The sequence below is a fragment of the Anser brachyrhynchus genome (assembly GCF_964034855.1).
Source record: "Anser brachyrhynchus genome assembly, chromosome: 1".
In the NCBI taxonomy this organism is placed as follows: domain Eukaryota; kingdom Metazoa; phylum Chordata; class Aves; order Anseriformes; family Anatidae; genus Anser; species Anser brachyrhynchus.
In genome coordinates, this window is record NC_137694.1 from 87,548,558 (window position 1) to 87,574,053 (window position 25,496).

The following is a 25,496-nucleotide window of genomic DNA, read 5'->3' on the forward strand; positions in this document are numbered from 1 at the left end:
ACAAGATGAACTCATGGACCAGATTTTCCTTATGCAGATTGCCTAAATGGTGAAAATCATGTTTCATCATTTAACAAAGAGCAAAACTTTCTACTTTCTTTAAAAAGACAATAGATGTGGCTCATAAAGCTATTATAAAAATCAAGATCATTGTATTTTAGCAGTTGTCCCACCTTGTCAAATCTTTCTGACTGTTCTATCTCTTCAAGAGCTTTGCGGGGAGCAAAATAAAAGAAAACTGAAAAGATATAAGGGAGAAAAAAACATAGCATGCTATCAGAAAAGTTACAATTCAGGATAGAGCAGGTTTCTAGCCCAGGCCAAAAGTACTTTGTTTCATATGGGTCACTGCCCATAGTGCTCTCAGAACTGTCCTTGAGGTCAGACTCTTTCATCAGACTCCTTGCACGGGGTCATCTCTTTACCCTTCTTCCCTGCCACCTTGCAGCTCTGAGGTTACCAGAGTATCAGAATAGCTGCCACATTCTGCATTACAAGAGATACAATTATACTGCAGTTCAGTCACTAGGCTGCCACATTCTGCATTACAAGAGATACAATTATACTGCAGTTCAGTCACTAGGCTGCTGTCTTCTGGTCAAAATACTGCATTCTGTTTTTAAACAAAAGCATTTGAAACCTTTGTTTTCCAGTTAGGAGCTGACCATATCAAATAGTCAATGAAATATGACCTAGTACTTAGAAGAGTGACGCATGAGCTCACTTAGTTATAGGCAAAATTTATACAGACAGTCTTGGGATGCAAACATGCTGCATGTTGATGTGAGGTGAGAACCACCAACAGCCACATAGATAATCAGCTAAACTCCTGCTCCTACTTATGCAGTCACTCTGTGGAATACAGCATGGACTTCTGCTGGCAACTTTAGCCCTTTCTTCATAAGACAACATACTTATCAGGCTGCACTCTGTCATTATGACCTGGATCAATAAACTCCACTTCTGCTCTTGTTCTCTGAATGTAGATTCTCCACCAGCCTTACCAAAATTTTTTCTCCCCTCAGTGAGTTATGTTCCAGAGCACATCAGCTTGCTGCAAAGTAGACCCTGCAGCAAAGACTTGTTTCTGAATTCTGGGCAAGACAGATATCTTGTTTTACATCTTAAATATATTAACCATAGATTTACTTACAGGATTAGTAAATCCCTGAAGGGGGGATGTCAAGATATGAAAACTAGTAGCTAGTATCTCCTACATTCTCAACTAAAATATTAACTCATTTTTCCCCTATGTCTATAACTACTACTAGGAGGCAAGATATACTTTCATAAAGTCTGCTAATTGATAATTAAAACACTCCAACGTACTACATACTTTACTCACAAGAGACATTCTATGTGACAAAGCAGAAGAGAAGCCTGAGACACATTGCATAAGCCTCTGACTTAGGAGTTGCAAACACAAATTTCCTTCAAGTCATTACAGATTTTGAAACCACTTGTAAACAAATTGCCTGCCAAGGCAAGACAGGAGTCAGGCAGAGTCTCAAGGCAGTCTCTGAGCAAGGGCTGTAGGACAGGACTTTGCCAACATGACCCCCACTCTTTATTGGAGCAAGACAGGGCTTTCTCCCGCTGGCACATGCCATCTCACTTCTCACACGACAGAATGAATAATCACTTAGAAGATGACTTCTCATCTTTTCATTGAGCAGCACTAAGAAAAGTTTAGACTAACGTAGAGCCAAACCAATACAACAAGAAAGTTGGGCAACACGTAGCATAGTAAACCACAGAACGAACAACCGGCTAGTCTGCCTTAGGTGCTGTGTGAGACGACAGGCTTGCTGACAGCAAGCAGGTCTTAGAGACAGCTTCTTCTCCCTCTGAGGGAGAGAGAAAAGGGGTAAGCATAGTCTCTCTGTACACCAGACTGTCTGTGCTAGGAAGCAAGAGCCACTTGCCTTCAGCAAGAGCCTGCTCGGCAGCTTCTGTATGAAGCCACTGGGTACAGCCCTAACCTTGCTTACAGCCACAGCAGTAGTGACAAAAGCACAGAAAGAAGCAGCAGAAAGAGCAGAAAGGAATGTTAATTGAGTACTCAGTGAACATCACTCTTCAGTGATGTTTCCCCAGATAGGTTTCAAACCAACCTTTTCATCAGCTGGAGAACGACCTGACCAGAGCATATACTGCTATTAAACTATGTTGCTTATGCTGGCAGAATTACCTAGGAAGAGCAGATCATGGTTTAACGCGTACTGTGACCAGAGACATGCTATCACATCTCAGCGGATTACACATCAGGGTGGAAGCTGTCCCAGGAAGCCAAGTTTTTCTCCATTGACCTGAATAAATGAAGGTCCTAGTTTCGTCTGGGAGACAGTCAATTTTTTTCTTAGTAGCTGGTATGGCGTAGTGTTCTGGATTTAGGATAAGAATGCTGATAACCCACCAATGTTTCAGTTGGGGCAGAGCATTGCTCACGCAGAGCCAAGTATGCTCCAGGTCCTGGTGCTGCCCTGGCAGGGGACACAGCCAGGACAGCTGGCCCAGGCTCGGCTGCCCAAAGGGATGTCCCATGCCATACTGTGTTCTGCTCAACCCTAAAACTGGGGGATTTGGCGAAGAGGGGTTGCCACTTCTTGGGGACTGGCTGCGCACCAGCTCAGTTAGCTGGTGTTGAACAATTGGTTTAGCTTTTTGTTGTTGTTGTGTCAACACCCCTCCCCGCCCCCCCCCCCCCCCTTCCTTATTAAACTGTTATCTTAACCCATGAATTCCTTAACTGTTCTTTCCAATTTTCTTCCCCACCCCACTGTGGGCATGCAGGGGGAAGGAGTGAGTGAACAACTGTGTAGCATTTAGCCGCCTGTCAGATTAAGCCACAGTAGTCAGCCACCAAAAACATGACTTCAGCTACCAGAACCAGTTTAGAGATAATGCACCCTTTCACACTGCATATAGACATGCCTCACAGACTTAAAGCATCTAGTGTTGCCCCATTAAAGAGATCAGACATTGTCCCATAATGCATCTTTTGTGACTGATGTTAACCAGGTCAGGACAACTGCTGCAAAATTGCAGTAGCTTACCCCTCCACCACAAAAACTTTCACAACTTTGACTGTTGATGCAAGTGAGTCACCACACTTTTCCTGTACTGGGTGTCAGGCTAGCACAGTAGGTTTGTTTAGTGAAATCCTAACTTTAGTCATGACATAGATCTGAAAGAGAAGTGCAGACTTGCACGAAAAGGGCACCAGTAAATCTGATGCAATTCACAGGGTGCTCTATGGTAGCAATCACACATTGCAGCTCGTTTTGCATTGTCTCTTAACACAAAGATATCCCAGTGAGAAATACCAGTTCTAGGGTTTTTTTTCTTGTTTATTTGTTTGCCTGGGTGTGCAGATGGAATCCACAAACCAGCTCATCTGCTTTTTTTCCAGAAGAGTTGTCTGCATTTTGCATAGCAAACCAGCAGCAAAGTACCCCTCCAACTAGAACAAGCTACTATTAGAGGCCTGTTATACCACCACATTAATCAGCAAAGCCCAAATGACCAGATATGTTCAGTGGTTTTAAAATATAAGATTTAAGAAATGGCTAAGAATTTTGTTATGACAAGAACTCCTTTCAACTGAAAGCTAACAGCCTGCAATCGTTTCCAACTCCCCATTTCTGAGCTAAGATAATATGGGATGTGCCACTCCTATAGGCTCTACCATCTCTCCACATTGTCACATTATTTGCTGATTGATTCCTTCTTAGCCCTGTCAGCAAGCTGCTTGAGGAGTCCATCCCTCCAGGAACATGGATGGATACCTGGCCACATTAACACCAGAGTGATCATTTATCCTCACCTCTCTATTATTCTGAAACGGTGTATAGGTTGGAGGCTCTGTAATTATTTAGCATAGAACAGGGAGCAGAGGTGGTGATGTCATCCAAATGTTGTCTCGCTATGATCATAGTGAGAATGATCATAGTGAATAAAGCTTCTTTCAGAAATGTCCTAATTTGTACTTACATTATTACACATCTGGAGTGTCCAGAGCTCTGACATCCCTTAGCAAGTGAAAGGCACAATAATTATAATGACTATCCGTTCTAATTGTCCATGCTTTTAAAGTCTTTTTGGTTGGTTATTTAAAAGTGATTTAAAATAAATTTTTAAAAAATAATCCTCTTCTACAGAAGTTACTGTGGTTGGTTAAGCAAGAGGGAAGATGGTATCATCTCCTCTAGCAACGGTTGTGTCAGAGCAACAGCTAACAGCACATTTTTGTTATTACACAGAATTCCTGACCAGTACCATTCTTGTTGCTCTTGGTTTCCCCCAGCCCCACTGGAAACAAAAGTACATGCAGAGAGCACATCATTGGTGGAAGGGGCAAGGAAAGTCTATTCAGTTCCACATCTCTTCTAGTGAACTGGTAGTCAACTAGTAACTAACAACTGTTCACATACACATGCTTGCTCACTTGGATACAAATAGACACTTGATTTGTGTTATTGCTGTGGATAAGTCACATCTACCTCTTCTCATTCTTTGACTGACACAGAAACTTCACATATTTGAAATATAGAAAAAGTTTTCCATGCTTAATAACTTTTGTTTGCATCCCAAAGCGTTTTGATAATGCACAGGGTAGCATGCATAATTTGTCACACAGCACTATCAATTTTCTTAGAAGTTTAACATTTAGCAGTGCCAACTGGATTTTTCCCCTAAACTCATTTAACAACATCAATCCTCCTGAAAACCTTTCAGGAAAAAAGTCCAAATTATTTATCCAATTAGAATCTAAACATTACAGAGAATGCTACTTCATTTTAACTGTACAGATGACTTCATTTAAGAGAAAGAGACTTTAAACCTTCTACTTCAAATGTAGAGAAGGCTCTGGTTTTCCATCTCTGCACATTTCATACAAGTTTACCTCACTCATCAACCGTCTTCTCTCCATGTTATCCAATAGTTCTTTTGGATCTTTCAATAACTTAATTATAGAACAGAGTGTAACCTACCAGTATAACATGAATTTTAAGGTTGAAGAACAGTTTATTCAACTTTCATAAACTACATTGCAAGAAGTAAAAAGAGCTATTCTTCCTATGCTTTTAAGGGTTTATATTTTTATTAATACTGGTAAGGAGTAATAATATACTAAGAGAAACTAATCTTTTCAACCCTTTCGGAAAGGATTTTTTGTCAATATTTTATTAGACTGGAGATGTTGAACAGGCTTCTCCACATCTTTTTACAAGACAAAGAAAAATAGTTATGTGGATATGAAGGTCAGTTTTATCATATTAATGACGCCTTAGGTCCTTTAGACCCACATTCAGGTACAGGAAATTTTGTTTGTTATTTGCAGTGAGGGAAAGGTTAACCTGAACAATCACACAGCGATGTTGAAGTGATCTAGCAACAATAAACACTAAAGAGATAAATGGTTTTCATCTAAAACAGTTTTGTTCAGATTTATAACCACAAAGCATGCCACCATACCAGAGATTAGAGATACAATTTGGTTCAAAAACAACATGATTTTAATTTGACATAACACCAGCTTATTATTTATCCGTTCACATTAGCATCACCAAACTGAGGATTTCCCCCCCACACACTTCAAAACCCCCAAGACATCTGGGGGGAGGAATGTTAGGGATCTCACAATTTCTCTAGAGGCAGAAAAAGAACACTTGCATTGTTTTGAGAAAGCTCAGAAAAACATTTGAAGCAACACTGAAGATCTCCAGAGCTTGAGCCATACACTCATCTAATGACAACACACTTCAAATCCATGCACTGCATCCAGAATTTAGGTAATGCTCCACTCCTGATTTATAGGTGCCATGCATCTGGAAGAGATATCGGCCAGGACCTTGCAGACCTGAAACCTAATGACTGAATACATCAAAACAAAACTAAACAAAACCAAAAAGTCTCATTTTGATTTCTATGTTGTGATACTTCAAGCCCATTTCAATAGTTAAGGCATGTTTATATTTTCCCCAATTAATCTTTCTCTTTTGTAATCCTACATGGACTTTTAGAAGTATCTGTGGCTGAGATTAATGCCACATGCAGCAGACAAGCACCACAGTTCACAGCACAGGCTGTTCCCTGTGCAGTAAGCAAGGTGCTTCTTGTCACATGTAATTCACAAAGCAAATTAAATATGCCAGAGTCAGTGAACATTGTGAAAGCTCAAAGGAGAAAGGGACTCAGAGCACAATCAACAGATAGGAAACAACAAGGTAATGATGGATTCACCAATTACTTTCAGGCTGAGCTTTAAAGAATTTTGACCATCTCAGAGCTGTAGTTGATATACTAAGGAAAGTCTTAAAAATACTTGGAGACTACTGCAAGAACGTGGGACTTTGCCAAGACATCTCATCTGAAGAAAAAAAAAATCTCTCCATTCAAGAGAAGTCAGACAATTTATAACTGGAGTATTTTAGTAATAAGCTAGAATAGAACAATGTCTAATGCTTCTTATTGATGCAGAAGTGTTTTCTAACCAACACTATTGCAACATTGATGAGTGTATTCTGTGCCAAACATGAACAAATTGAGAAGATGCTAATTCAATGCTTTAAAAGCTCTTTTTGAAGGTTTATGCTTATTCAAGATGAAAACTCTTACATAGCTTTCTCTTATTCTATAGCGTTGCTATTGATCCTTCACCATCACTTTAAATTTATTTGTGCCAGTCCAAGAGCTGGCTTAGATAGAAAACAGACCGTTTTGTTGCCAATGCCAAGTAGAAATGGGTAACTACTTCTACCTTGCCATGATTATAAGGTGGATTTTGGTCTCTCTCATGAATGGGAGGAGGCTTATGCCAACAGATTTGTTAATTATGCAACCAGATTTTTATTTTTTAATAAATCACAATTCCTGGTAAATTGACAATCATTCGTCATAATAAATCACATGGTCTTTTCATTACTGTAATTACAATTCTTTCTCTCACCACTCTTAGTAAAGGGCTGTGTGTTCTCATCTGAGCACCAGGGAGTAAGAGGGAAGAAAGAATGAAAAGGGAAACCAAAATGGGGGGGGGGGGGGGGGGGGAGCTGTTATGAGAAAGCAAGCTAAACAAGACTATTCAACCATTCAGCCTTGGGATGAGAATTACCTTGTGCTCAAGATCAGAACTTTTTGTTCATTGTTTCAGGAAGACTTTAAAAAAGCAAGAGTATTCCTTAAATGTAAGAAAGTTAGAATTAAGACATTCTTTTGCCAAACACCACTATCCCAGCAAACTAGTGAAGGTTCATAATAAAATGTACAAAAAACACCTAAGATATACATACACATTAATCATTTATTAAAACTTTGCTTAGGAGCAACACTTAGTAAAATATTTAATCTATGGTCTCAAACTTGATTCTAGGAAGAAGTATTTTTCCCTTCAATTCTCTTGCTAGTTTTCTGATCCGTCAATAGGGTCTACTTGCACTGATCAAGAACTGTAAATAATTTTGATGGTTTAAGAAAAAAACCTTCAAACTAGTTTTTGGTCATTAATAGTAGTTCAACACTGTATGCCATACAACATATACCCACGTAAAATACTGCTCATCGTAGTTCAAGGTACTCAAACAAGTTCTACCTTCATTAACTTTGTCTCAGGCCATCAACAGAACACTGCAAGTCCACTCCTGCTTGTTCTTCTAGGAACATGATGGGAGAATTCAACAATGTTTGCTGACAATTAATTCATTGCATCAAAAACCATGTGAAAAGGTCTCCTAACAACCAATAACAGTATGACTTTATAATGGCCTTAAGATCTAAATGGGAGACACCTCCATTGAAAAAAAAAATACTAATGTTAATGAGATCTTCCTCATATTTGTAGCTCATAAGACAAGCAGATGAGGAGAAAAAAATAAAAGGGAAAAATAGTTTATTTCAATTTCCATTAGACTTCAGTGGCAGAATATGTTATTACCATTAGTGGAAGAGGACCAAGGTATTTCACAGCTACATAAAATTAACTTGACAAATGAAGTTACAGCAGCAAGTACCAGAAAAGATGACTTCCTAAACAAGAAGGAAAAATACAATGTAAATAGATCTGGTGCTCACGTGCACATCCATGCGATGCAACAGCCTTAGAGCCACCCAGGGGATTCGAATATCTAAGTTCTGTTACAGTAAAGAAAAAAAAAATGAGTATCCAGATCTCCACGGCAACTCTAAGTTTTTGCTCAGGGCCAAGACTCCAGCTCACTGCACTTGCACACACAGCTGGAAACAACATTTTTATTCATGCAAATTAAGCTGCAGTCACCAAACATCAGAAGACTAGCTCTAGTCATTATTATATGATGTTAGTAAATTCTCACCATGAGAACTCGTCAGTGTCAAGGATCCTCCCTCATCCCTCCCAACCCCATACCTGGGGACACCGGGGAGAAAAATGCTCTAAGAGACAATCAAAAATAGTCTTAACAGAGGCAGAAGATAACAAAAAATTGTTTAGAGTTTCAATTGAGATGTAGATTTAGCAGTTTCAGTAAAAGATCAATGCAGACAAGACATTATATTTCACATTTAGAATATTGTAGTATCAGGAAAAAATATATACGCTTGTAAAGATCTGGCTTCATTTATTCACATAAGTGATACTAGAGCACATGATATTTCCTGCAACAACATTAGTGTTCTACGGGCATCTTTTTTTTCTTTCTACCAAAAGCACCTCAGTATTTGTAACTGCCTGAAATCCATTATAACTACCGCATTGCACACAGAAATTGATGAACAACAAAATTTAGAGCTAACCTAACAGTCCATCCGTAGGAAAACATGCTTGATTTTCACTCAGATGGTTGGTGGATTATAAAAGGTTATAAAGCAATGTACTTTCTCAGCTAACTATAAACTTTAACCTAATTCAAATTACAACAAACATAACAAGTTTGACTACACTGTGATTTCACAGCAGTTTCTTGCTGTAAATGACACACAAAATACTGATCTAAGATAACATTAACACTTGTAAAATTGCTGTTCAGTCTATCCTACAGAAAGTGAGAAATAGTGTGATTTTATGTCAACACAAAAATAGATATTAATGTGATCCATACTGTTCAATGGCTTAAACAACAATGTGACCTTTGAGGTAAAAGAGGTCAAGATTTAAGGTCAGGAAGAAATAGTTCTTCAGTGCAAATAAACCAAAAACTCAAAAAACTCAGAAGTAAAGAGCTGGGTGTTGACCTTGAACTACATTGGCTTCCAAAACCTTGATTTAATTTTCAGTCAACAGCTCCAAGCACAGATAAGTTCCATCTTCATCCATTTTATACAGCTGTTTATCTTCCTACCTGTATTTCCATGTTTACAAATTTGTATTTCACTGAAACAAAGTATGAAGTTCAGAAGAACTTCTCACTAAATTTTTGCTCCTGAAGACATACTCACGCCCAAAGGAAAAGCAGAACACAGCAGTTCAAATTGGTGGTACATAATAGCAAGACATACCAGTATTACTCAGTCACTCAGCCAATATTTCTCAATCATTCAGCCCAAACACCAGTGTTTCATAACACAGTTTCATACGTATAGTTTTCCTCATCTCGAGTATGGGGCACTACCTGCAAACAACAGAACTAGTTCTTTCTAAACTTAGAAGAAAAATTGGTAGTGGTTACCCTCATGAAGTTGTATGACCCTTTGACATTCTAAGGAGGAAAATCCAAAAGCTCTTGCAGACATTTTCATTTATTTCATTATATAATTAGTGACGCAAGCCCATTACACAGCCAATATGTGAAAAAGCAGCAGCTGCTATTTCAGCCACTGTGGCTGCAACCTGGTGACCTTGCCATTATTTGAAAACTGTATTGCAGTTTTGGCCGCTTATGTAGTGTGATTTTTATGAAGATGAAGTGATTTAATTCCTGTTTTAGAAGCAGATATCATGCTACATCCCTGCATGATAGATTTCAGATATAGACAACCAAGACATGGGCTTATTAGTTTTTCCTCATAGCTAAATGAGGAACTTATTAAATCTGTAGATGCATGTGTACATATGCACGCATTGCAAGGAATTTAGGAAGTTTACACAAAACATGCTCCTGTGTGCAGAGCCTACTCCAAGGCGAAACACGAGATGAAAGCCTCCTGTGAACCCTTCAAGGTACCACAGATACTTCATAAACAGGGTGGTACTCCAGATGTGCTTAGCAACATGCAGATAGAGAGTAATCAGAACAATTAGCTGGTGACAATATCCACTGAGAAGGTTTAGCAACAAAACTGACATGGTGAGTTCAGCTACTTGATGAAAAAGTTTAGAAGACTTTCATGGTTGTCAAGAATATCCAAAAGTTTCAAAGAACATTCTCTATGCTGACATATTTTGGGCTTGTTTGAAGAATTGGAAAATTTTTATCTCCTTTCTTCTTCATTGCACATTATCTTGGCCATTGCACTCATTTTTCTATGAATGAATGGACCTTTCTCCATTCTGTTTCTTTACAGCACACCTGCGAAGGTGGCTGTCCTTCACTCATTCCCTCATTTTCTTGCAAACGGACAAAAGCATTGTAGCATAACCCATCACAGTGTGTAGTGCAGCCTCTGCTACAGAGTGTTAAGAAAAGGCTGGTTTGTTCAGAAACAGCATGCTTTGAGTTTTCAGTGACTGACTAGTAATTAGTGATCCCAAAATAATAACTGTGGGCTTGTAGCTTCTTAACAATGCAAGGCTGATCAAACTGCTCAATGCAGTCAATCTTCTGCATCATTCTGAAAGTTGTAGCTTTCAACACCTGAATACAAAATATTCAGACATTGTTTACACGGTAGTATATTTGCATTATATACCTAGAAGTATCAATGAAACTTTTTTAATAAGCACATTTAATTTGGAACACGTATCTGAAAATAAATATTTGAAAGCCTGAAGCTTCCAAGACCACCTCTTCCTTGTCTCTCCCACCAGAGAATACCCCAACTGAATTTGGGTCTTTCAAAAGGACATATAAATGCACCTTTAGGAGATTTTTACAAGGACTAATCCTTATAGAAACATCCATCAAAACACAGTGATCCAAAGCAACCAATATTCAGAGCTTTTCCATAGGTCACAAAGATACCAGGCTCAACACCCCCCAAGTCTCCATGTTTTTCTGATTACATCAAATATTTCAATCTGAGACTCCCAAGGGGAGTAGCTGCAGGTCTGAGCTGAAGGAAGGAGAAAGGGCACAGAGCAACTGCACAGCTGTTCCTACATCTGAGCTTACACAGTTTGCCAATACACACTAAGAGAATGTGAGACAGTTTTAACTGACCCCTAGCAAAACCCTACCACAACAGGGACTGGCTATTTATTATTGCAGGTGGTTCTCTCTTCCCAATTATGACTAGAAACTTCATCTAGGACCAAAGAGATTTTTGTTAATTAACTTCTACGTGAACTGGCAGCTAAGAGAGATTTCCATTACTAGTTTGCTGTCACCACTATTTTGAAAAATTTTCACCTAACCAACAGATCCATCCAGGTCTGGGGCCCCCAGCAAAAGAAGGATGTGGAGCTGCTAGAGCAGGTCCAGAGGAAAGCTACAAAGATGATCAAAGGGCTGGAGCACCTCTCCTACAAAGACAAGCTGAACAGCCCCAGTTCTCTAAGCCTACAGAAGAGAAGGCTCCAGGGTGACGTCATGGCAGCCTTTCAATATTTAAAGAAGTCTTATAAAAATGATGGAGAAGGACTCTTTACTTGGGTAGATAATGATAGGACAAGGGGAAATGGTCTTAAACTAAAAGAGGGGAGATTTAGATTAGAGGTTAGGAGGAAATTCTTCACTCAGAGCGGTGAGACATTGGAACAGGGTGCCCAGAGAAGCTGTGGATGCCCCACCCTGGAGATGTTCAAGACCAGGTTGGATGGGGCCCTGGACAACCTGATCTAGTGGGTGGCATCCTTGCCTATAGCAGGGGAGTTGGAACTAGATGATCTTTAAGGTCTCTCCCTTCCAAAACAAGCCATTCTATGGTTCCATGATTTTATGATCTCAGTAAAACAAAGGGGGTCATTGTAATGTTAATACTGCTCACTAAACCTTTGTAATGGGTGGAGTACCAAGCCATCATTTCCGTAAGTGATATTTTCCATACATTAAGAATTATACATGAAGCATCTTTTGTAACAACAAAAAAAATCCTCTGTAAAATATTCATTGGAATTTTAAAACACAGATCCACATCCATTAGTATTTTTTTTTCACTCCATTTTGTTTCTCTCCCCAGTGGTCAGTTAAGCCAGGTTTCATAGCATTGTTCCTTTTAAGTCTGTTTTACAAGTGACTAAATGAGAAAAAGACGAGAAAAAATTGCTGCCTGCAATATTTATGCTTTATTTGCCACAGCTTGAAATAAGACTGGGACACTGGAAGCATTACTGATGTCGTGCAAATCCTTTGCTTTATTTGCAACCTGTTGATGCAGATGCAGGAGCACACAATAAAATACCATTAAAGTGATAAATGTTTTTAACTACCATGAGCTTCCCTATCTCATGTTCTTCGATACCTCTTCAACTGTTGTTTTTCTTCTGCTAAGCAAAATTAAATACCTTTTTAAAACTACAAGCAGATTGAGAGTTCATGATTCCAATACCTGTGATAACCTTACCAGTGGTGCAGTGACACTGGGTGCAGAGACTATTTCACTAAAAGAGGAATGATGTGGAATGAAGAGCCACAAATATTTGTTGTAAATGGGTACAGCAAACACTTGCTGGAAACTAAAATGCATTTCATTGTGGCCAATTAAATTTGAATATACAAGTGGCAAATCTCTAAACTATAAACATCCATGGCAGAAAAGCCTTCTTTCTCAACACTGGCCTCTATAGTATTTGCACAGCAACACCGCTGCTATTTGAGTTTATAGTCTAAATTCTTCCCTTTTAAGGCTCCAAGTACCTATTTAACTTTTTTCAGCTCTCTAGAGGTTTGTCTTTTACCTCATGAAACTCCTTAAATTAAAAGCAAGATAGGGATGCAGTTAAGTTTTTGCCATAGTTTCCTTTCCCTTATTGTAGGCAGCATTTTGTTTTTGCTAGAAACATGAATATTCTAAAATAGAGAAAAAAATTCCCTGGAACAGTGTTCCTTTGCTTTATGACAAACGTGTATACTAAATGGCATCTGTCTCACTGAAGAAGGGAATTTTCCCCTCATGCTGAGGCAGTCAGGTATGTAATGTACTGCAAGCCATATATTGTGATTATTACTTAAAGAAAAAAAAATTGTATGTATTCCTTTTCCCCAAGTGACAATCAAATTACAGGCAACTGCAACTCAGACCCTTGGGACAAAGCAGAAGTGCTTATTCAGCAAGCAAGACAGTTCACAAGGAAAAGGGATGGTATGCTTTTTTAAAGTGGGGATTTCAACTGCAGTAGAGGTTGTTTGCAGTTTTAGTGATCTGCTATTTCTGCCGATATGCTTCTTGATGTTACAGGATTTTACAGAACTCTAGAAGAAACACAGTGAAGGAACAAACCTTCACTTTATTACTAAAATACTGCAAGGACTGACACACAAACAAGAATAAAATACCTCTCCAATTAAAGTTAAAAAACAGCCAAGAACATGTTTTTTTTTTTTTTTTTTTTGCCAAACCCTGGCTTCCTACCTAGTGCCCTGAAATAGAACCCCCGTGCTTCACTTCCCTCTTCTCCTTCATACAGCCCCCACACCACACAAGAAATATTGCGATCTCATGATCTAAGCCAAGCTTCACAATCCAGTGGAGAGAAGGAGAAATGGGGGGTGGAAGAAGTGAAGAATTCTTCACCGAGTGTTTGTTTACTTAAAAACAACAACAACAACGTCACGTTGATAAGCCATTTACCTCATTGCTGCCCAGACTCCTAGACAGATCTTGGCACTGCAGTCTCCAGAAAAATTGTTTTTCCAGTACAGTTTTCCCCCTCACTGAGCTAAGTATCTAGAGGCTAGAATTATCCGATCTCACACAATTTGTTGCTCAGGATTTAACAAGGAATTTTACCAGTGATTTTTCTTCTGAAGGATGTTTCTCTTACCTGTCATCTTCTGAGGATGATTTGTTTGTCTTATTTATACTCTTGTGGAAAGGATGTTATGATCTGGGATGATAGTTAATTCTATTTTAGATTTTTTTTTTTATGGCTGTTACATATTCAATCTACAATATTCCTTGTTTATTAATATCTCTTTTACTAGAAGAAAAAAAATGAACCAATAACTTCCACTTATACTACTGCCATTAGAAAAGGAAAATATTACGTGCAGCAGCTATCAACGTGGTTTAATAGTTTTGTTGTTGTCACTTGAAAACTCTTTCAAGTGAAAAATCAGAAGTTGAGAAATAGTTCCCAAAAGATTATCTAAGAATAAAGGAAACAAAACCTGGATCTTAATTATGGCTACTCACTATCAAGTTATGGCAAAGCCATAATTACTTATATCTTAAAGACAGCATTACAACTGGGACCGTTATAGGGCACATGTACATTATCACAGAGGTCAGTAAGATGAAAGCAAAGGACAGTAGGCAGCACAAATGAGACGTGTTGTATAAAGGGAAGAGATGTCTCCTGTCTGTAGAGAAAAGTCCAAGTTTTTTTGCAAGTTATTTCATTTTGGTTACATTCTCCCAATAATGTTTGGTGGTTTGGTTTTTTTGTTTGTTTTCCAAAACAGATATTAGCTTTGGTTTATACTGCATTAACTGCTGAGCAGTTCAAATAGTTACTAAGATGACAACCATACATAAAATTGTGTTTCTACTGTAAGTAAAAATCATTTTGCAGTTTCAAAAACCTTCTGTAGTCCTTTAAAATTATCATAACATTTGTTCAATTTGCACTATGCTTAGTGCTTTAGCTATCTTTCCTTAAAGTTGCCTGTAAATAACTTCAGATACAACAAGGATACTGAACTAGAAGTGAAATTATACATAACCTGGAGGAAAATAAATGCAGTACTTAACTGCTGGTATTATTCTGCACAAGAACAGGAAAACTTTGTTGTAGAGATCAGTTGTATAAACCGTAACTGCCATCCCTGCTCAAAACATCATCATCTGCAGAGCCATGAGGCTTTCTGGAGTGAAAATGCTTTCCAAATCAGACAAGTTCAACAGATCATTTTACATTTACTCTAGGCTACAGAATTACAATTACACAGTGAATTCCTCCAGTTGAACAGCTAGTTGGGGTTGTAGGGCACCTCCCCAGAAATCAAATTCTTTCCAACTTCTCTGTGGGATAAAACAAAAATCAGGGTAGTTATTTTTCTTCCAAGCATTAGTATTCAGTGAGTGGTCTCTGGCTACTACAGTATTCCTCCTGTAAGAGGGGAACAGCAGCTTTGAAAAGCTGAACTGTTTTTCTGAAATGTAGGCACTCATGCCACTAGGCACCAATCCTAATAAGATCCCCATTAACTGATCAGGATCAGGGCTTCTGGCTGTAGCATGTTTTGTGGACAGAAGGAAAAAAGTAGTTGAAATACTTACCACTCCTGTCAACAGGCAGAGACTTACGTAAGAAACACTTCAAGAAGTCACCGTGTGTTACCAAGGTCTTGAACACAGGCAACGATGTTGTCCAGGACCAGGCATCCAGAGAGGCTCCCCAGGGAAGTCTCATGCACTGCAGTTATCAGTCCCCTCACCTTTCACCTCAGATTCTGAGGCCACAGCAACCCCAACACGCTCCCTGCACTATTCCCAACTCCACTCTCAGCCTGAGGTTGGTAGAAAGATACAATAGAATCATCATAGAATATACAAGCGAGAAGGGACCCACGATAATCATCGAGTCCAACTACAATATTGCTGAATTTATAGAAAAAATATGTTGACTCTTACTTGTATCACAGAAAGAATTATTGACCTTTTCATATATGGCAAGACGTTAGCATGAAGGCACACCATAACAGTACAGTGAATGTTGCACATGGGAAAATGGATGAAGACATGATACACTGAGATTTGCAGATATTAGAAAAATAAACTGAGACCATCTCTAAACATTCAGAAAAGCTTTGCAAATATCTTAGCCTCCTAAGATCCTTTTGCAGTGCTGTAGCCTTGAGCAAAAGACTAATATCATCGTTTGATTTTTACTCTTGCAAAAGAAAGGTGAGTTTGCAGATTCTGCTACATACATTTAATATTAAAAGACATTTTAACATATTGACTGCATCCTGTAAGCCTGAATAAAAGTTAATATCTGATAGATATCAGTAGAGAAAAAAAAAAAAGACCCTGATGTTCATGTGAGCTATTGTTCTGAGGAAGAAGAAAAAAAAAATCAGGTTACATAGAATTTGAAGTTTATAAGACAGACTGTTCTCCAAAGCTGAAAAATTACTTAGTAGTACACAATAAAGCAAATAACTTACATTCTCCAATTTCCCAGTTAATATTTATTAAGCCTTTGTTAGAAAAGTGTTGTTAGCAGTACTAACAAGTGCTAGTTAGTCTTGGTCAAGTGCTTAAAGAAAGCTTTATATCTAAAAATTTGTTCAGTGAAAGGTATTTACAAGGAATTGTTTTTTCACTCTTTTGAAGGGAAAATGCGTGAGTCATTTACAACAATGCAAGCAGAACAAATTTTGGAAAATAAGCATTGTATGTTATTGGGTTATAAAAATAAGCCACTTCCAAAGCAGTTTTAAAGCAGTACAGTTAGTATGTTCAGCATTGCATTGTACTTAGTGTACACTAAGTCACTCTTCTATTTCTAGTTTGTTGTGGGTTTTAGGTACCTTTTTTTTTGGGGGGGGGGGGGTGCACAATGCACAACCAACATTCTGTAGTGCATCAGAAATAGATATTGAATTATAAGAAATTAATTTCAAGTAGAATTCCACTAATCTGCAGCTCTTTTGAAATTAAGACACTCTTGAATATTTAAATATTAACATTTCAGCCAGAATTCTCTAGCATGTTTTATTCCTCCAAAGCACAGTTTTTGTCCTGAATGAGTCAGGAGCAGGGGGAAATTGTCAAGTAGTCATAATAGCTATAAACTCATTAAGTAGTTGACTCACTTAAGTTTACTCCAGGGAAAAAAAAAGGAAGAAAAAAAAGTACTCCATTCTCACCACTTCTCTTCTCACCTTTCATGAGAATGGGTTTAGAAAACAATAACACAACAGTAATAAGCTTGTTAACAAGTATATTTACAGTCATCTATGATCATTCCCTTCTGACCTTTCTATTAAGGAACAGCAGACTTATCCCCCAAGATTTTTATTTCTAATTGTAGCTTAAGGCACAATATTTTGATCCACACTGCAAGCATATTTACATACAATTTTTAGGGTCTAAGAGACTAATTATAAAGTAGGTACTCAACATCCGCTACAGAAACTTGCAAAGTCAAAGTCACAAATCCCAATGATATTTTGTATACCCCATATATACTCTCAGCAAGTAGTAACTTCCAATATCCAGCATACACATGTACACAGCTTTACAAAGAAAACAGGAGTCTAGCAATTTTGCATTTGATGAACTTCAGATCAACTAAAAACATAGCATTTCTTGTTCTCTTTTCTGCAGAACCTGCAGCATTTCATCTTTATATTCAGCATAAATAAAGGTTTTCTTTATTGGAAAATATGATAGATCATAGTCCATATAATATAAACAGCCCATCTTAAAGATCAGCACATTCACATTCTTCAAGAAAGCCAAAAAGAAAGTCAGTTTGAAATAATGTGAGAGTAAGAAGAACTAGATGAGTACTAAAAAGATTATTTTATAGTAAAAAAGTATCTCAGGTACAATCTCTCAGTAATACTTCAAGTGTTGTTCTGAGAAACTTTGGGGTGTTTTTTGAACCTTGTATTGGAAAAAGTTACTATAACAGAATAGCTTTGCTTAGGAAAAATAAGTGTGGAAATATGCTAATGGTGAAATTTTTGCCTCTTCATCAAAATCTTACCAAGCCTTTCTGTAGAATTTCGTTAATCACAAGTAGCTACACAGAAAAGGAACACAGAGCTCTTGTCTAATCTCTATCAAAGATTCTGGTGAGACGAGATAAAGTATATTGCTACTTTTCCAAAAAAGAAAAGAAGAAAAAAAAACCACACACACACAAGTAATCAACAACAACAAAAAAAATCAACACCCACACCTTGATGATATTCTAACCTGTTCACATTTTTCCCCACCATGGGTTTTGACTGAGATTAACACGTATATACACACACATTCCTCTTAAAAAAATAGGAAAAAAAACAGATATAATAAGTGTTAATATAGGGATAAATCTTCCCAGAACACCAAAGCACTTGAATATTTTAATTCTAAACATTGTCTTAAGGTTAATGGTAAAATATAATTTCACATATTCAAAATCTTTCTCAGATGAAGCTTCAACTCACAAAACAGTAGGACTCATCTCTCCTACGTTATCATCATGAATATTTTCATTAAAGACCATGTTACCTACTAGTAACATCATAACATCAGATGTTTCCTCACCACTAAGTAAAGCATTCATAACATGCATCAAAACCATCAACGCTTTATCACTTAAAACAGCCTTGAGAGCCAGACAGTGGCAATACGACCCTGATGAAAAAAGCCAAGCCACCAGACCACCTTGAGTTCATGGAAAACATCCCTACAGTAGCCCTGCAAGACAGCACCTAGAGATATAGCAACCTCACCTGCACATAACTTCAGTAAGATGGACAAGTATAAGTTTTAAATCATTTTACCTTGATTTAGTTGCAACAGATGAAAGGAGAGAGGTGCTGTGAATCCAGCTGTACTTCCCATTTCACCAAATATCTGACAGATCAAAACTTTTGCCTACAGCCTGAATGCTACCATTTCAGTTACCAGTGGTAAACTTCCTGCTTCAGGTCTTCTCAATCTTCAGTTGCTGAGAACCAAAACAAATTAACAGCTTGCCCAGAAAAGCTAGACCTGCAGCTTATGTTTTGTTTTTTAGAAGAGGCTGTACCGCTGAAGCACAAAGACCAGCCACTCACCTGACCAAGGCAGGCTGCCCACACTTCAACCCTCCACCTCCTTCCAGCTACCAAACCCACCTGACTTTTTTCTATCCCTTTATAGAAATCACCTGGCTATTTCCCAGTTGGATCTGATATCAACGAAAACCAGCTGGCTCCCTAGCCTCAAACTCCTCCTAACCCAAAAAGCAGATCAAGCTTTAAATTTATAAATTCAAAATAATGTATTTATAGGTTTTAACGTTTTTTATTGTTAACTGCAAATACTTTCCCTCATAAAAAAGCTTTCAACACATTGGTGAAGGAAGTTTTCATGTTCAGGAAACCAGCCTGCAAGTATTTTTGGTAGAGAGCAAAAATACCCTTAGGAGGAATCTTGGTTTTCACCTAAGACTTTCTTTTTTCTCTGCAAAGATAGTTTCATAAAAAATAGCAGCAAACAGACAATGGTTAAAGTTTGAAGAAAACTATAGCTGAACTTCACACAGATTGTGTTAGGAATGAACGAATGAGCCTCAGATCACTCTTATATCAAATAAATCTTAAGACCATGGATGTGACAGAACACCTAATCATATTTTACAATTCCTCCTAAATATTCTAAGACATAATGAGAGTAGAATGCAAGAGACACCCTTAAGGCTATGAAAATGATTTTGAAAGATTGTCTCTACTAAATGTTAAGAGCAAAGGTTTTGTTAGAGGTAGGGGAGTAGAACGGAGACTGAGAAAGTAAGAAGCACTCACAGCACAGGAATTATAGAGAACATGCTTTAAAAGGCATCTTTCTCTATGATGGAGCAGGTGGATGTCTAATGGCTTTGGATGCATGCAGGAGTTTGCAAGTCGGAAAAGACAAAAAAAAAACTGCAAATGAAAATGGAGAGAAAAAAATGTAGAAAAGTGGATGCTTCTGGGAAATGTATGGAAGAAAAACATTCAAAGCTCCACGGTGACAGAGGGAGCTCACTATCTATTAAGAAATAGGGAAGTCACAACGGTGAATAAAGCAAGACAAAAAACTTAGGAGGGATGGTTATCTATAGGTAAAGGCATGGATGTCCAGCAAAAGGTTTTAAGAGTAAAAGCAGAACTGACAGTAACTTCCCCAGTCTAGATGACTTTGGAGAAACGCAACTATCATTAGTAGGTTTCCGCCCCTTGTGAATAACTGAAAGTCTGACTGTAGTGAACTTGTAGTGAATTGCCATGAATTTTACCAGCCTTAGATCTTGGGGATCTCATGCGATAGTTGGTTGTTCAACAGATATCTATTTGATTTTTATTTTTTAAGAAAACACACTAACAAACAGTACTTCTGCATTATAAGCACACTGTTGCTTACAAAGTTATATTGAAACACCTACTGAAAAAATAAAAAAGACAATCTAGTGATTTATATAGAAAATAACACAAGTGCCTTTTCTTATATCCTTTCAGAAGAGCATTTTACAGTCTCCAATTCATCTGAGCTTTGAAAGAGTATGCTCATCCAAGCACAGAGTAAAACATAAAGATAGATTGGTGGTGGTCCTAAAATATGATTTACATTTTTGCAAGTCTGGAAACTGAAGAAACTGATAATGTTACACATCTCCAGAAATGTGGCTTGGCGACAAAGCTGCTTTTCAGAAAGCAGGGACATTTAAAATCTCAAATGTATTCATTCCATAGTCTGTATTCAAAGCAAATCCAAGTTCTTGCACAAAAGGAGGTGAACAATCAGCCAGCTATACACTACTCATTAATGATGCAAGAAGCTATTTCAGCAACTGGGATCTTTAAAAGCAAATGCTGTCATGGAAAGATGCATTTATTTCAAAGCCATTAGAATATTTGTCTCAGGTATTCTTCCATATCCTCACCTGAGCTCACTCTATTTAAGAACAATGCAATCAGTCTAGTTGTTTAATAATGGAATATTTAAAACCTTTGCAATAAATATGTCCCTGGGCTTTTCTTTTTCCCATGGAATTTTCTAAATGTGAATCAAAGCAGAAGAAAATAGGAAGATTCTGAGAAGTTTGAACAAACCCTGATATTTTAACTTAAATTAAATATTATCTGGTGCATTCTATTTATTTTTTAGTCAGTCAAAACCACACACAAAGATCTCCTTAAGAGAACTGTGATTTAGTGCGAGGCTGTTTTGGAAATTTATCAGTATCTTTCTGGACTAAGAAGGATAAGGAAAAGGGATGAAGATTTTTTTGAGAAGTCCTGCAATCTTAGTCGAAGTCAGCACTTGGCGGCACCACAATGACAAACACTGATCCATACATGGGCAAGGTCTTCTTGGTCTTATTCCGCTAAAATCAGCATAAATGTCCAGCAAAGTGTATAAAAGGCCTTAGAGCAAGAGATGTTGAACTTGACAGAGTAATTAGATATAACTGGGACAAATGCATACTTACTATTCAGCCACCAGGGAAGATGTGCTTTCCTTTAGCTATTAGTTATTACTATACTACTATTTGCCTTTCTTTTTTGCTTTCTCCAGCATGGTTTGTAAAAGCATCTTGAAAAAGATTAAGTATTTACCTCTCTGTCCTTCCTGATGAATGATGGGACTACTTTTTCCTTCCCAAAGAAAACAGATCTGGCTACTCATAAGATTTAGGTTGTTAGACCTGCTTTTTTACACCAGGGAGAAGGCAGTAATTCACTTTGGCAAGCTCTCCTTAGTTTTGAAAATATCTCCAAGATGACAAAGCGTCTACTTCTTAGTGAAAATAACTGTGTCCCATGGACTTTAGCAGAACATTTTCAACTGATCTGAATCAGAACAAAATCAGCCTGCTTATTGAGACGACTGCTGTTGGCAAAGATCAAAGTTGTTTGTTATCAAAATAATTCTGGTAGCCTATTAGCACGGAATGAAACTATGGGTTTTTTGGATGGGATTCTGACTGAATAAAATTCTCTTAAGAAATTCAAAGTGAAAGACTGTTGTAGCATCAAAAGGTATTATGGTACATAGTTTACCTCTTTCAGTTAATGTTGCTTACATATGCTCCTTCCCAAGGATTTTGAAATGTTTGCATGTGAATTTGATTGAGTAAAGGTATAGCTTCATAGCACTGATAATATAGAGGTCCTTCCTCATTTTAGGTAGGTGGGAATTGTGGGAATTTTCCTTTTCTCTATTATCTACAGCACTTATCCTCATCTGATACAGTACATCATATGTTTTTGAACTCTATTATTATCACTCTGCCTTGAACCTTCCTTCTATAAAAAGTAACCAAATTATTTACATAAATATGAGTGAGCTTCAAGAGGTGAGAAAGACTAAGAATTCACCTCATGTGACAGTGTGTTTGTTCTCTTTTATCCCACTTTGCTATTTTATCTAATACAATTGGAAGAGATTGTCACCTACCAATAGTAAGTATCTGCAATCCTTGCACAATGGACCCTTTGTCTTCAGTTGAGGCTTCCAAGATAAACTTTAATAGAAGTAATTGTGGGAAAAAAAAAAAAAAAGGAAAAATCAAAGTAAATAGAAATAAGAAAGGAGGATGCACTAAAAGGACAGAATCAAAGAAATTATACAACATGGCAGGAAATTAAAACACACCTTATAAACAGAAGATGAATAGATTAGAAAAAATGTAATGTCTGGAGAAATTAGGAGAAAGCACGGTAAAGTGGAACATAGCAGGGGCTAGTCCATATCCTTTTCTTCAACTAAAATTGCTTCAGATTTCGTTGAAGTAGAATGAAATATATTTTGTCTCAAATGAATGCTGCCTCTTCAGACCTGAATTCTGTCACCGGCACTTTGGCACATGTTTAAATAGACACTATGCTTTTCTTTTGCCATTTTCAGAAGTTATTCCACAGCTACTGTTGGTTTTTTTATCAACACTGATACATCTCTACAAGCACTAATGACATCAGCGGTTCCCATGATCAGTATTTGTGCAAGGCATTTCTCTTTGGGGAAAAAGAGATACTCTTCTTTTTTTACTATTACTGCTGAGCTGAGGACTGAAGTTGTTATTTATATTACTGTGTTATACCCTACAGCAGACCTTTTAGTTTGAGATATCAGATACATTTTAATGATGTTCTAAGTAATGACATTATTACCTATGTAGCTGTAAGCATGATGCGTACCATTTTGCCCTGCAATTAACATTTTCTCCTTTTTCTTATGAATCGCATAGGTTTCCAGTTGCATACTGTTCAGATACAAGAGCGTGTGCATGTGCAAGCATGATCACAGCAGCTGACAGAACAGCAGCACCCAGCCAAGCAGAAAATATAATTTCCGGGAGATAAAAACATGTGTTCCTAGAGACAACAATCTGCCCAAAGAAGTAGTCTGATAAATGTAGCTAGTAATTTAGCAGTGAAAACGATCAAGACTTCTCTAGTGGCTCTCATCTAAAGGGTCCCTCAGACCCGTATGTTCTTTGTTTCGATAAAGAATAGATTTGGTAGTTACGAAAGACTGACTTATCCACCTAATCTCCTAGGCTGCTATCATTTTAGATAAAGAATTGTATTGCATAGTCTCTAGACTTTAGAAAAAAACTGAAATGTGGAAGACATCCTCACTTTTGGAAGAAGGAGGAAAGCATATGGATTTTGCTGGCTTCTCTTTCTCTGTACATGAATATCCACACTGATACATGTTGGCTTGAAGAAATCTTCTAAAAACCCAGTGGACAACTGGAATGGAAGTTACTAAATCAAGAAAGAAAGATTAATCTTCTCCCTGACATAATCTAGTTGTAAATCAGGGTATCAGCATCCAGGGAGCCTTGTCCTCCCTTTCAGCTGTGTGTCATATTGAGTTTTCACACTTAGGAAACTCTGTAATGAACTTTTCTGTTAACAGTACATTTCATGTATTCTTTCGGCATGACTTGCCATTTCATTCCTCGTTTCATGTACCTCATGAGATAACATCCATGCTTTTTCAAGTCTCAGTCCCTTTCCTATTCCTCAGTTACCCGCTGCTGTATATCTTCTTTTCCCCTCTCTCTTCACAGAAGTTGCAGCATCTCCCTTTTCCAAGATGGAGTCTTGGCCTCTCTGTTTTTCCCTGGATATGAGTAACCCACCAAGACTTGTCCTATATACCATGCTAAATTTGCTGTGGGGCATGCTTGAGCTTTATCCAATGGCTTCTATGATGAGAGCAGGTTTGAATACATTGAGTGTAAGTATTATTTACAGAGGGTAAACATTTTCACATTTTCCCCTATCTAGACACACAGCAATGAGATACATGCATTTCATTAAGCAAAAATAATCAGCTGTTTTCCTAAGTAGCAGTCTTCATTCTCACTTAATAGTCAGACTTTAAGGGAGCTGAGAGTGTTTTAATTAAAGGATGCAAACAAGTGGCCTGATTTTGAGAGATGCTGAGCACCTGGTATTGCATACCACAGATGGTCTGTCAATGCCCCCACTGACCTGCTCCACTGACCCTCATTAAGGGCACACCAAAGCACAGCACGGTGACGGCTATGCAAGGCAGAGTCAACGCGGCTAAATTCCTTGCTCTTTACACATGGTGATATAAATAATAACATCATAACCCCTGTCATTTAACCAAGGTTATTCAGGCATCCTCATGCCATATTTTATCCCAAACATGTAGGTATTTATAGCAAAGCAGAAAAGGCAAGGACTATGAGGCATCAGTCCTGTGGTCATCCTGGGACTCAGCAACAACAGCTCCCAAAGATGACAGATGCCAAGCACTGGCAGCCGTACTGCAGGTTCAGCAAGCATCTTCTCACCTCTCCTGTCCACCAAACCACTCATGGAGCCCCTGCGCACTGCTCTGAGGTGTTCAGTCCTTGAGCTGAGCCTGCTCTGCATCTCACTGTCACACTGATTCAAGTGTCCCCTCACACCATATAAGCTAGTCAGGATATGCACAACGGTCAGATATGCTCAGAAAAGGCAGCAAAAGATGACAGGGATTTTTAAAGGGAGGGGATGGTCAACTAGAGATCTCAAACCCCTGTGATGCTGGGCTGCTGCCCTGATAAATCTCTGCCATGGAAGAGGTTCTTCTCCAAGGCAGTGTGGTCTTAGATACTGAGCATCAACTTTTACACTTACCTTTCATAAACTCTGTAGAAAGCTCAGTAGTGCTCTTCTGTGATACCCTGGCTTCATACTGACAGGCAGTGGTGGGATGGCACAGCAGAGGTAAGGTAACAAGGAGGTACCAGGAGAAGCAGCAAATACCTAGTTACAGCACATAGCAGCTTGTTACGACAGGCAGCCAGTTTCCATAGTGGATTTTGGCCTGGGATCTCCTCTGAACTCGTCTCAGACTGATAGTTAGCACAGGCTGCCATCACACCCATGAGTGTGATAAAACTTAAGCTACAATGGTAATTTCATCTCCATGCTCAGGTCTTGCTTTGATTATTGGAAAAACAGCCCTGTAAATCTGCACAGGCATACCGTGAACTGAGGAGGAAGAAGGGAGTACTAGCCATCCATTAACTCCCTAATCCATCTGCAGCA

At 38.1% G+C, this 25,496-nt stretch overlaps 1 protein-coding gene across 6 annotated transcripts in view; it reads right to left on the bottom strand.

The window, feature by feature from the left end:
- Nucleotides 1-19,083, bottom strand: part of POU1F1 (POU class 1 homeobox 1) — a 218,667-nt gene extending 199,584 nt beyond the window's left edge. The window contains exons 1-2 of one of the 6 annotated variants that reach the window (XM_080594247.1): nucleotides 19,014-19,083; nucleotides 18,738-18,904 (exon numbers count right to left, since the gene is read on the bottom strand). In XM_080594247.1, coding sequence (XP_080450373.1) covers nucleotides 18,738-18,798 — 61 coding nt within the window. In that variant the 5' untranslated portion in view covers nucleotides 18,799-18,904; nucleotides 19,014-19,083. Of the gene's footprint in view, nucleotides 1-18,737; nucleotides 18,994-19,013 lie in introns of those variants that run through there. The other 5 variants (XM_080594241.1, XM_080594243.1, XM_080594244.1 and 2 more) reach the window with 5 other exon arrangements.
- Between the last annotated feature and the right edge of the window lie 6,413 nt (nucleotides 19,084-25,496).